Source organism: Gavialis gangeticus, unplaced genomic scaffold (genome assembly GCF_001723915.1).
Source record: "Gavialis gangeticus isolate Ggan-Ray unplaced genomic scaffold, GavGan_comp1, whole genome shotgun sequence".
NCBI lineage: Eukaryota > Metazoa > Chordata > Crocodylia > Gavialidae > Gavialis > Gavialis gangeticus.
In genome coordinates, this window is record NW_017729031.1 from 35105384 (window position 1) to 35118367 (window position 12984).

Genomic DNA, 12984 nt, shown 5'->3' on the forward strand with positions numbered 1-12984 from the left:
CTGCACTGACGAGAAGGGAGTTCCCCAGCCTGTAGGTATGCTGCTGGTTGCTCCTCCCCAGGTGCAGCACCTTGCAATTGTCAGCGTTGAATCCCATCCTGTTCTCATCTGATGACCCCTGTAACCGGTCCAGATCTAATTGTAGCCTATTCCTCCCTTCTAGCAGGCCCACATCCCCCCACATCTTAGTGTCATCCACGAACTTGAACAAGGTGCTTTATATCCCCTCGTCCAAGTTGCTGATGAAGATGTTGAACAGTGCGGGCCCGAGGACCGAGCCCTGCAGAACCCCACTGCCCACATCCCTCCAGGTCGAAAAAGACCCGTCCTCCACCCTCCAGCCAATTAGTGACCCATCTGACCGTGTAGGCATTGACACCACAGTCGCCTAATTTTTCAATGAGGATGGAGTGAGAGACAGTGTTGAAGGCCTTCCTAAAGTCCAGAAAGACTATGTCCACTGCTACCCCTGCATCTAAGGCTTTTGTGACCTGGTCGTAGAAGGCCACCAGGTTGGTCTGACAGCACCTGCCTCTAATGAACCCGTGTTGGTTACCCCTAAGCATATACTCCCCTGCTTGCCCCTCGCAGATGTGCTCCTGGATAATTTTCCCAAAGAACCTCCCCAGGACTGAAGTAAGACTAACAGGCCTATAGTAATGATCACTGATGATCAATGGATTACTATGCTGGATTTGATTTTAAGGGCTTCAGTATTTTTTCCAATCTCAGTGATCCACCTTTAAGTATGGATGCACAAGATCTTGGTTTAGGATGATGGATTGCTATTCACATCTATCATGGACCTCTTACACGGACCAAGTTAGAAGGCGTTGCTCCCATCACAAGTCACATCAAGGGTACAGAACATTTTCTGGGAATTTTTTTTTTTAAATAACCACTAGCTTAATATCTGGATTTAAATTGGGAGACCTCCATTGGATTGTATGGCATTTATGGGGAACTCTGCATCTAATAATGATTGAAATGGAAGATATTTTATTCAAATTAATAACACTGCTGAGAGCCACTCACACCCTGCCCTACAGAGCTTTGCTCCTTTAGGGTATAGGCAGATCTAATAATTATCTGATCCAACTGGCAGGTCTGCAAGTGTAGCAAAACCTACATACTATAGCCAGGTTCATTCAGGGTTAAAATCAGGGTGACACAACTCACCTGTCCTGCTCCACCACCATGCAGACATCACAGTTAGACAGTAACTACCAATGCACACTCCTAAACAGCAGCTCCTCCTCCCCTTTTGAAGTGGTGAAAAGGCACAGCTGTTGCCTGCCAGCTCCCTGAGGCCAACACCCACATCATGTTGCAGTAACCCATTACCATTCAGGACCTTGCTCCTTAACCCAGGAGTCATTTTGCATGAGAAAGGAAAAGGAGAGGCCCCTTTCTTGGAACAGCTGCTGAAAGCCAGAAAAGCACAGTTCCCACTACCTTGAAACCTGAGGCAGGGCCTTTCTACAGGACCAGATATTCTCAGGTGCAGGATGGATGTTGAACATGATATACTGAGCACTGGTGAGGCAGACAACAGACAAGCGCCCCAGCAAATGCTCCCTTTGCAAAGGATTTAATTTTCTAAAAGATTTAATCCCTGTTTTTTACCTGGCTTGTTCATTAAGAATATTAATTACTGCCCTGCTGAGGGAAGGCTTACCTCTGACTGCTGCAAACCCCACAACACTGGGTCCCAAAGACTTGCACTGAGTGCTGGTATGAGACTTTTGGAGCAAGAAAAAGGAGCTGTAGCAGAGCTCCGATTCTTTGTCCCTGGAGCTCAAAATCCACTTCTATATAGGTTAGGGTAGGACCCTTTTTTTGGATCCTTTCAGGGGTTTATCCCACTCCTACTTTTGTGCATGTCTTGGACCCTGGACTGATTAACATCCTCTTCCCCATCAGCTCAACCCTGAAATGCTTAGAAGTTTTTCATCAGGCTTTTGCCCTGCAGTCTCAGCTCCTTGAGAGAGGGTTCAGTTCTGACCTCTGGGTCCTGGCAATGGGAGGGGCTGGCTGGCCATGAACAGCTTGCCGTTTATAGAACCTGTAAAATATGCCTTTGTGCAGAGAAATCTAGATCTAGGCTGGGGTTGACGGGACCATCCTGCCACACTAAAGGTGTGGAAGGAACAGCAGTCCTGAAAGCATGTATTGAAGCGGCAGGTGTCTGAGTGGTTGAACCCACTATACAGGCAGGACCTAATCCAAAAGCAGAGGAGAATGAGAGAGAGGACAATTTCCAATTGAACAAAAAAGGAACGAAAATTTAAGCTATAAAGCAACATGGTCAGGAAAACTGAAACAAATGTCAATTCATTCCATCACCAGAGGCAGAAAACTTGATAGGGAGGGCTTTACCCCTGAAGTCTCCAACACCACTGGAGCACCTACAAATTGCTTGGGTGGGAGAATTAACCCCCCAGTGATGAACAAGGTGAGAAGCTGCACAACACTTTACAATGTCACTTGAACCTGGACACTGATTTTTAATGAATAGATATTCATAACCAAAATCAACAGCAATAAATACTTGCTTACCAATCAGCTGGGACAATGCTAAAAGACTTGCCTACATCCTATCTAGCTTTCCGCACACCACTCCCCTCTACTGCAGCCCTCTTTTCTGCTGGTTAAGGCTGGTTGATAACCTTTATTTCTAATAAAATCATCATACATACTTTTCAAAAAGACCCATGCTTAAGTAGGAAGCTGATTTTAAAAGTGTAAATACAAGTACTGAAATTCTAGCCTCCTGGGGCACATCCAGATGAGCATGCATGAGTCTGTGGTGCTGCACACGCCGCACACTCTGCCACTTCAAACAACAAAAAATTAGTGGCTGCAGTCAACCGAACAATAAGCAGTTCGCTTTAGAGCTCAGTGCAGGCACGTGAACAATGAAGGCAATGTAAGGCCATTATGAACTCCATAGTAACATCAAAGGCCTATTTTATTAAGTTCTTACACAGGTGCAAAAATGTCTGAAAAAGAAGGTACACTGACACTCCACTCGCTATTCTTTGGTCATAATGCTACTGCTGCTTGTGTCTTGTCACCATAATCAAACTTGAGTCCAAAAACAGGCACATAATTGCTTAATCTGCAGCATTAGTGAGGTCCATATTGCTGCATGGTTCCCCCATATGTGGGCAGGCTGGGGTGAGTGTTTTATAGCCTTAAATTTTCCTCCACATTCACACATAATATTTGTCTCATTAGGACTATCCCCACAGTTGCATGTTAACTTTAGTCTGACCGACCCCTCCTCTCAGAGGTGCTCAAGTCTTCATGAGAGACAATCAAGCTCTGCACCTGCCAAGAGATGTCGGGCAGTTCTGATATTCACCCTAACTCCCTCTTGGGTTACCTTGTCACGAATGCCACATCTTTACTGATGCGGCTGTCGGGGTTTCATCCAGCAGCTGCGCTGTACAAAGGAAACATTTCCAGGATTTTAATCTACAGGGAGCTGCAACGCAGCCATGCAGCGAACGCCTTATCTTCAATCTGCCTGGCACATTCTGTTTTCCTTGCTACTGCTCTCCTGATGTCTGGGGGACGATACTGGTAAATGGAGACTGTTGACATGCGTTGGTTTAAGGCATCCAGTAATACATCTGCAACTTCCATTCAGCACAGAGTCTAGCTTCTTTGCACGCGCCAATCTTTCCCAACGTGGGCATGCACATTTAGCTACTGAATAACCAAGGGCCAGGGCAGTAGTCTGTAACATTGTTGGACGGGCCCCCCACTTGGCACTGATGAGTTTCTCTGTTGTTCCAGGAACTAACTTTGCACTTTGTCTTTTCCATATGCACTTTATTTTATCTGAAGGTGTGTGATCTAGTGTCACTCCCACGCAGACAGGATTCGGGCAGTGGGCGAGAGGCATCCATTTCAGGTTATACCAAGTCACTGACAAGTGAAGGTGGAAGAAACGAACCTGTTTTATTTGGATTGGCGCACAGTTCATTTCTGATGTAACAGGCTGACAAAGGATTGAGTACTGATGTTAATGTGGTTTCAACCTGGTCAAAATTCTTAACTTTACAATGCTTCACTAAGGTTAGTTGTCTCTGTTACTCGCACAGAGCAAAAATATCTGGGTGCTAACAGTTGAAGTCCAGCCCTTGCTCTACACAACAGCTTGCCTTTTTTTTCCCCCAGTACTTTTTTAATGAAGACCTAACACCAGATTAATTTCGACTGAAGAAGCAAACTATATTTGGAGTTAGAATCACAGTGTTGCAGAATGTTTAAGACTACCTGTCACCAATTTATCATATGCCTTTTAGCAGGGGGTATAATGCTTTACATGGAGAGTACTCAGAGATAAAGACAGTGCCCTGCACTGCTGAAGGTTTCCACACAGAAAACGCAATGAGCCAGCAGTCAACAGCATGAATCACATAGGACAGGTGGTCTTCAAGAAGCCTGTTTCATTTTAACTACACCACAGCGGGAGAGAGCTGACAAAGCAGAAAGCAAATGGTGTTGCTGCTTAATATTAAAGTACTCGATTTAGATAAGGTAGCAGCTCAGTTTGGAATGGCACAGGTCAGTAATACACTAGTTTAAGGCCACAGCAGGTTTAGCTTACACACTTTAGCAGCTTCCAATAGTCCTCATCAATGGGACTACCCTCATTGGTCTTGGCAGCTGTGCATCCCACTATGCTCTACCATATACTGTTTTCAGGTATGTGCAACTCTACATCCCTGTGTGCTGACTTGGGGATACACTGCAGACTCCAGTGAGTCTGAAAACATCCATGCCCTTTTGAGGCTTCACATCATTATCTGGAAGGGTCAAGGATGACTTCTAAGACTCCAAAGTGCAGAAGAATTTTTCTTTAAAAAACACTTGCAAAATTGAGCAGATCAGGAGAATCAATAAGATGTTAAAATCTCAGTTACTGGTTCAGATGTCAGTAAGCACCTTTTAAAAGTGCATTTCCTAATAGCAAGGCCACAAATAGCAAAAGGCCAGTTGCAATTCCTAAAAGGAAAATGCCCTCTCTTGGTAGTACAGAAGAATCTACAGACTTCGTAGCTTTACTCACTTTTTCTATACCAAAACTGTTTGTATGAAATGACCTTCAAAGGCCATCAGGCCTACTCCAAGGCTGAATGAGAAGGAACGGCAGTAAAACTGGGTAGTGTTCAATGGTCAGACAAGGAGAATAAAACCCTGGGGGTCACTATGCCAAATATTCTATTGCTAAATGGAGTCTGAGATGGTTTTCACACACCACTCCTTACCTTCAATCTGTGAGCTAACCTCACCCTCAGATACACCCTAAGATGTTATTTTCCCCAACTTAGATGACTGCAGGATCTTGTTCCTCCCAGTTATCATAATACTGATACATAGACATGAATTTCTGAAAGACTTAACAGACTGGCGTACCAAGTTAGATGATCCCAGGTGGATGACCTGCGGTTGGATCATGTGATATTGAAATCATTGCCATGGACACTGTCCCACTAATGACAACATAATGAAGATTCCAGATTACTGTACAAGAAGCTGAGAAGAATGAAACAAGCTATTCCACTAACAACAAAATGTGTACTTACAGCTTCCTGGCAGTGAAAGTTTAGTGAGAAAACATTTTTTGTATACACAATTAAAACACCCCTCAAAAAACAAAGCCCTCTTCCACCTACCAAATTCTGCTCTCCATCTTTTCAAGGGCTCCACGTAATTTTATTTTAAAAAGCTAAGATAATTCAATTTCTTTTCCAAAATGACATATCATCAAGTAAAATGACTACAGGATCTTTTGAAAGGAACCTGGTGTTTGACTGTAAATCACACATCTCCTCTGTAGGTTTTCAACAGTTACGGTGCAAGAGGACAGTTGCATACCACTGATGGTCTCCTCTTTTAGTAAGATTCTTGAAGCTCACGCTTAATACATGGGTGGAATACATAACTTCGTTAGAAATGCAACTTCCTGCAATGTCCCTCAGAATTACAACCAGCTAAAATCCTTCAGTTGTGAAGAAAATGCTTAGCACATTAAAAAAAAGCACAAACTCTTTTCAGTGTGAGAATGCTTGGGTAATAGGTAATGGCTAATAATTGTAGTGTATATGCTATTTCTTTTCTTTAAAAGGTTAAATACACAGCACCATATATAGGAACCTTGGCACAAAGGCAGGTTTTCCTATTCTGTTTTAAGTCCATTTTCTTATTTTAGAAGGCAACACCAAGTAAGTGTCCTGACTGCTACTGAGCAGCCTCAAGCTCCCCAAAGGCTCACGTCTTACAGATCAGTCATGGCGGTTTGCACAGCATAACCAATGGCAGCATTATGAACTCCTGCATTCTTCACATTGCGCTCATGGACAAACCGAGGGTAGTGTCCATCCACAGACTGGGTCGAGGGCCGGGCCCACGAGTTCCATGCGCTTCCACCACGTTGACAGCGGTAGGCAGCATCTAAGGGCCTGCATCATTGGAGTGGGAAGGGGCATAGTTAGTAATTAGCAACGAATGGGGAATGGGACGGAAGACAGTAGCAAGCAAAAGGGAAAGTAAGAAGAAAAATGCAAAAGTTACAAAAAGCAGCTACACCACAAAATGCTAAAACACAGAAGAATGGAAGGGTGCAAATGTACATGCAATACAAGACACTGAAGTTTCAAATTAAGCCCTCACTGATGCTGCCAGATGATGTGTGTCCTTCTGTTGACCCTTTCACCCCTTGCATACTGCATTTGTGACTGACAAATTGCTCTTCATCCAAGACCACATATAGGTGTTTTCTTGGTAGAGACTGCAACCGTACAATTGTTCATTCAGTTTCTCCCAGCAGGAAAAAATGCCCCACCTCCTCCCGGGACAAAGATATTCCTGGGGTCAACCTGGAAAGCGAGAGAAACTTTCTTGCAAGAATGAACACTTGTACACTCCCCTCCTGGTCTGGTCCAAGCAGTGAGCGGCTCAGTGAGGCAAAGTCCTCCAGCCATTTTTCAGACTGGGGATCTCCCAGGCTGATCTGGGAGGGGACTGGAACAGCTTCTGCTTCTCCCGCCTTCCCCAGACTGGGATCCCTCCCAAACCTGTGCAAGGCATGGAGAGCAGGGGAAAGGGGGTGACTGCAGGCTGAAAGCCTGTACTGCTCCCTCTCCTGGAAAGATTCCTAGTGGTGAAAATCTCCCCTGCTAGAAATGAATGCCTGTTTGAATTTGAGGCCAGAGTGCAAAGCTCTTTATAAAGATGAGCAAGAATTACCCCCATTCTGTAGATGATGAAAGAACACACATCTCTGATAGCAACATTAAAGGGTTTAAACGACACATCTCAATGCACGGTACAAACAAGCTCTTACATTCAACAGCAAGGTTAAAAAAATAACACAGAAGACAGACTCTTAAGGCAAGAGATAACAAGGAGGTGGAGGGAAAAAGTGTACCACAGAAATGATCATCACAGTGAAAGAGGGAGTATACAAATTTATCACATCATATTAGTTGGGATTCACCAAAGAACTAGAAGCAGCTGATAATAGCAGTACCTGATCAGTACCAGAGTGCGAGTGAGAACAGATCATTTCTGGAAAAGGCCAAGACTTGGAAAAGCAGAGAATGTGTCTCCAAATTTGTTTATAAAACGCACAGCATTTTTTCATAGCCATGATCATACAAGAATACAAAAATGACTATATACAGCCAGTGCAAATCTATAACGTGCCTGGTATTACATCTTCAAAAGCTTAGGAAAAGTAACAGGACACAGCACTGCTAATTTTAAAGCACTGTCCTGACCTTTACATATATATATATAGATGCCAAGTAGTATTAATATAGGAAGCAGTCAAGCTTGGGTATTGCATCCCTGGGCAGCTAAGATAAGCAACCTAATGCCATGGCTTGATTTTAGAACAGTTTGGTCCCTTCTCACGAAAAGCCTTGATAGGAAACAAAGAACTGAAATGAGGCACTGTTCAGTACAGACTTTGTCAGACTAGCAATCATTTATTTTAATGATCTGAGAGAGGCTGCAGGAAGATACCATCACAAAAGTAAGTGTGCTCTCTCTCATACACAAGCTATTCAAGTGAGCAAATTTCTAAAACAAACACCCTCTATTAAAGGGAGTAACTTTAGAGTTGGGCCATTAGTTTAACCAGAAACAAGTGGGAACATTGTTGCTGCTCATCCAGGCTGGCAATCAGGTAGAGCTACAAAGCATTCAAATTTCATCAGTTCTTCTGTCCCAGTACATTGGGTTTAACATTTCTAACCATGCCAGACAATTAAGCATGCAGTGCATTAGCTGAAAGAGGTCATGAGCATTAAAGCAGGGAAGCAGAAGGAACATGCAGGATTCACAACGATTAGTGTTCACGGGTAGTCCTCCTTTAGAAAGGAGAGGAGATTTATAGGAAAGGTCACTTCCGAATAAGTTCAAAATGTTGTTCTTTGCAGCATGTATGGTAAAGAAATGGCTCATTGAGTCTCATGGTCAGAATGACAGTTGGATATTTTGGTTTTGACACTATTCCTCAGGTCAACTGTTCAAGGATCAAAGCAAAAACCAGCTCGCAGCGGCAGGTATTAAGACCTTGGCATGCTCCATAACAAGGAAACAGTCGCCAGCTTGCTACTGCCTCCTCTCTCCTCTTACCTAAGCAGCAACTCCCTTAGTACAAAACCAAGCTAAAGACACTGCTTGGATTTAGGGAGTCTTCAGCTTTACAGCTAATATTTCAGACCACCGGGATCTGGTTTGCACAGTCAAGAGGGGGACCATTTTTGTACTGAGGATAATTAAAACCAACAAAAGGACGTTCTTTTTCACACAATGTGCAATTAAAGTGTGGCGCTCATTGCCACAAGGTGCGGTGGAAGCTTCCACTCTTGCCAGATTAAAAAAGGGATCGGACAAATTTTTGGAGGAAAAGGGCATCAGCAGCTATTGACCGTGGGAGTTAGGGATACAGCCTCTGAATCCAAACTTCCTAGACTTTAAATACCAGATGCTGCAAGTGAAGGACAGTGGGGAAAAGAACCCAGAATACCCTGGTCACCTCCAGTTTATTTGCCCTTTCAACATCCATTTTCTGCCCCACACAGGATACTGGGCAAGATGGGACCTATGGTCTGACCCAGTAAATGGCAATTCTTACGGTCTTAGTTCTTAAATAATGGAGAATAGGGTCTCAATACCAAATAGCAAAAACGCTGAACAGTTTCCTATCTGACAAAGAACTTCCTAGGATCTGGCCCCTAATTTTTGCTGGCATTTGTACCATTCCAGCTTAAAATTAAATGAGACATTTAAATCGGGAAGAGCTGCAGCTGCAGTAGAGCCAATCAAGGAACCTGCAAAAAACAATTCCCAGGAATATGCAGGTTGTTTGGATCCTAGCCTGCACCATTAAACAAAAAAGCAGAACGGGAGAGAGGGAGACGTACGTTGGTATTTTACAGATATCCGTGGACAAGAACTTTTTAAAGGAGGACTTTTCCTAATAGGAGCCAAATCGGATTCATGCAGAAACAGGCCAACCGAAGGTAGAGAGAGGTTTAGAAAAGAAACGCGTCAACAGCACCAAGATACTAAGATTTCAAGACATGAAAGTTGTGATCCTCCAACTAGACACGTGCGTTCCAGCAAGACATTCAATTCACCCCATTTGCAGCCGGTGATACCCTTACGTAGCACGCATGGTTGACAACCCAGCTCCAAACTGTTCTTTATTTCCCAACCCTAATAGTGCACTCCTTGCCACTAAGGAATACCTTACCACAGGAGGCAGCACGCTTTTTAGCAAATCTGTTAAGACCATTTTGCCAAGAGAAAAAGACCCCCTGCTTCTAATGTGATTACAATAATTATTAATATTTTACCTAGCTAGTTTCACTTTCTTCTGATCAGACAGTGTAGTGCATTTCAAAGACAGTTTATCCTGTGGCACACTAGGTTAGGTAACACATAGGTACATTTTTTAAACTGTAACCCCCCCAACCCCTCTTCCCCCTATTCCCTACCCCTGTCAAGAGATGTTTCTTTGTGTGGCAGCTGAATCTGGTAAGGAAGCCTCGATGCATTGACCATGTCTGTCAGAAACAAGGTTCAGGCTTTTAAATCCTGACACATGCATACTAGGATCAAAACTGCAAGAGATGGACCGTGAAGTTTTATGCTTTTGAGCAGAAGTTTCATGGATGCTACTTAACTTTAGATCTAGCATCATAAAAAACCCAAGTAGAGCTGTTTGGAGCTGGAGTCGCATGTTTCAAATGAAGGAATTACCAGTTTCTAGCAAGCACCTTGCAGTAAGACCAAGTGAATACAAAACAAAATCATACTGAGAAGACGGCAAGAAAAGGTACAGCCACCTTTCACCCACCACCACCAGGAAGAGATCGACGGATCAGTGAGATCTCACCACAAACAAGCACAATTTCAGTTACTAGGCAAATCAAGGGTAAAAGAAAGAGAAATGCCATTTGATCATGAGTTTTGACTGAAGTTGAAATACAATGCAGCAAAAACAGAGCACAATTATACTCCCTCTTTATAGCTAAGAACCACCACATAGACTACGTATTTTGAAATAATCAATTTGCATAAATCAAGATACATTCATTTCATTATGCTCTGAGGACTAGGCATTATCCATATTTGTATACCTCTGCCTTTCATGTCTTTTAAGACAAATTGCAACAAAAGAGATTCAGATTCAACCCCAAAGGGAAAGGGGCTTCTCTGTGGAGGGCTGAAACAGCTTAGTATAAGAGCTTTACATCAACTTCAATTTATCACTGCTGCTCTTCAACGTGCAACAGAAATTAGGGTTCCCTTTCCAAGATCCAAAGGAGACACCATGAAGTTACAAATGGCCACATAGGACATGATGGGCTTGAATTCAATGAGCACCACAAGCAGGCATTTTAAGTGAAGAGAGCAAGCTCTTATCATCAACGATTTCAATCTCCACAAACATAATCCTCCTCTCTCATTTACCCATGTCATAAGACTTCTGGAAGAGACCCAGAAGGCCTCTGATTTATGGTGTATGTACACTAAGGATCTAGACAGCCATCCACATGACTCCAGGCTCTGGGTTATCAGGACTGAGCCGGCAGATGAGGGCAGAACAACTTCCTCCACGATGAGAAAATGCTGCTGCAGCCTCCACCAGTGGTCACTGCTAGGCAACAGCAAGTCCCACAGGAGCTGAGCCTGTTGCCTCCACAGCACACTCAGCCTGGGCTCAAAGCAGCGTTCCTATCACGTGGCCCATGGCTAATGGCTAATTCTTGTTAAAGGCAGAATATTAATAGCTTATCTAAGGGCAAACCGACTAGATAGAGAAAAGCGTTTCAATAATGCATAAGCAGCAACCTTCCCATTGCAAAGCAAAGCAGAACATACCATGACTTGTCTTGCTGGTTGGCTCCGGCGCTCCGAGGCAGGTTTTCTATCTCCACCAAGATGGGGCCAGAAGGAGCTGTCCTTACCACAGGCAAGGCTGGCTTTGCATTCCAGCTCTTGGGAAACAAAACAATCAGGATACTTTAACTCTGTGCTGCATGAGGATGAGGACACACGAAGAACAGTCACACAGCACTTCTTCTCATGCCCAAGCACGGGGCTAGACAAGCCTATTTCCCCACTGAAGCTCTGCCCCACTGAAGATGCATCTCCACAGTTACGATGGATTCCCTGGGACTGTGAGACAGCTGTGGCTTGCTGCCTTTCTTTCCTATCACGGATGGCTTGGGTGCAGTGATGATTCTCCTCTGAGTAGCTTTGCAACAGAAATCCATAGCTTTACATGATAAAGGGTAGATTGCTTCAATGAAGCCTCCTTGCATCCCGCAACCCCTCAAATGGCACTGAAGCCAAACGGAAGTAGGCTGCCTTGCAAGTGGAGTGAGTGTTTATGAACACGGACTTGCTTGAAATTGTTGTTTAAATAGCCCGAGAAAGCCCCTGCTAGTGTCCTGTCTGCTGGGATCAGTTCTGTTATCTCCATTGAAAGTAGTCCAAGGCATTCCCACTGGAGAGCCTATGAATCAGGAACCCAACTGCACTGATGCATCATTTTGCTTACTGGAATGGGAGAAGGATCTCTTTTGAGAATGGCTGTTTTCAATGACACGGCAGAGCCTACGCATTTTCTTTTTGGAGGGGGAGGCGGGGGGGGTGACCCAAATTTCTTGAAAATGTTAGATACTGCAGATAATGTAAGCTGCAAATGTACACACCCTTTTGGAAATAAACAGAAAAATACAAAACTAAGAAGAGATAGAAGCAGAATTGCTGAGCAGCAGACCTGATTCTTCCTTTGACTATAACATGTTCTGGGCTGCTGCTACACTCCAGTATCTTGCAAAGCTAATTATTTTATGCATAATTTAATAATTACATGTTGGAAAAGGGATTCTCTCTCCAGCTGATTAGCTAAAATCCTCCATGTGAAGTTAACCAATCCCAGTTATAATTTAGTAGATAAAATAAAAGACTAGATTAATGCTTAACTTCAAAGAGAGTCAAAGGAAGACGCTGAGGTAGAAAAGGGCCCCAAACTCTATCAAAACCAAATAAAGCTTCAGTGGTCAGGAAAATGGTTTCTGAATTGAATAAAACTGACTTACTTCTTGTGATCCATTACTCTGGTTTACAACATTATTTGGAATGCTGAAAAATAAGAATAATTTAAAATCAGAATCTTTAGGGAACAAAGCAAACATCCGTATAATTTTGTGGGTTATCAACATATCAAAGTTTTTCAGGCAGTATAAGTTAAACAGAGGTCTTTTTAAAGTATTTAAAAACAGCAAAAAATCACTATCCAAAGGAAGTTTAAGATTTTATACTAGCCTTGTTTAAGTGTGATTGGGGTTTCATAGTTAGCAGGTCGGAAGGGACCCAAGCAGATCATTAAGTCCGACCCCCTGCCATGGCACGAAAGAGTACTGGGGTCAAACGACCCCAGCA

At 43.5% G+C, this 12984-nt stretch overlaps 1 protein-coding gene across 2 annotated transcripts in view; it reads right to left on the bottom strand.

Moving 5' to 3' along the window:
* Window positions 1-5591: 5591 nt before the first annotated feature.
* Window positions 5592-12984, bottom strand: part of LOC109301436 (band 4.1-like protein 5) — a 59962-nt gene continuing 52569 nt past the window's right edge. Inside the window, exons 15-17 of one of the 2 annotated variants that reach the window (XM_019522612.1) lie at window positions 12642-12684; window positions 11416-11531; window positions 5592-6476 (exon numbers count right to left, since the gene is read on the bottom strand). In XM_019522612.1, the coding sequence (XP_019378157.1) occupies window positions 6293-6476; window positions 11416-11531; window positions 12642-12684 (343 nt within the window). In that variant the 3' untranslated portion in view covers window positions 5592-6292. Of the gene's footprint in view, window positions 6477-8992; window positions 10451-11415; window positions 11532-12641; window positions 12685-12984 lie in introns of those variants that run through there. The other variant, XM_019522613.1, reaches the window with a different exon arrangement.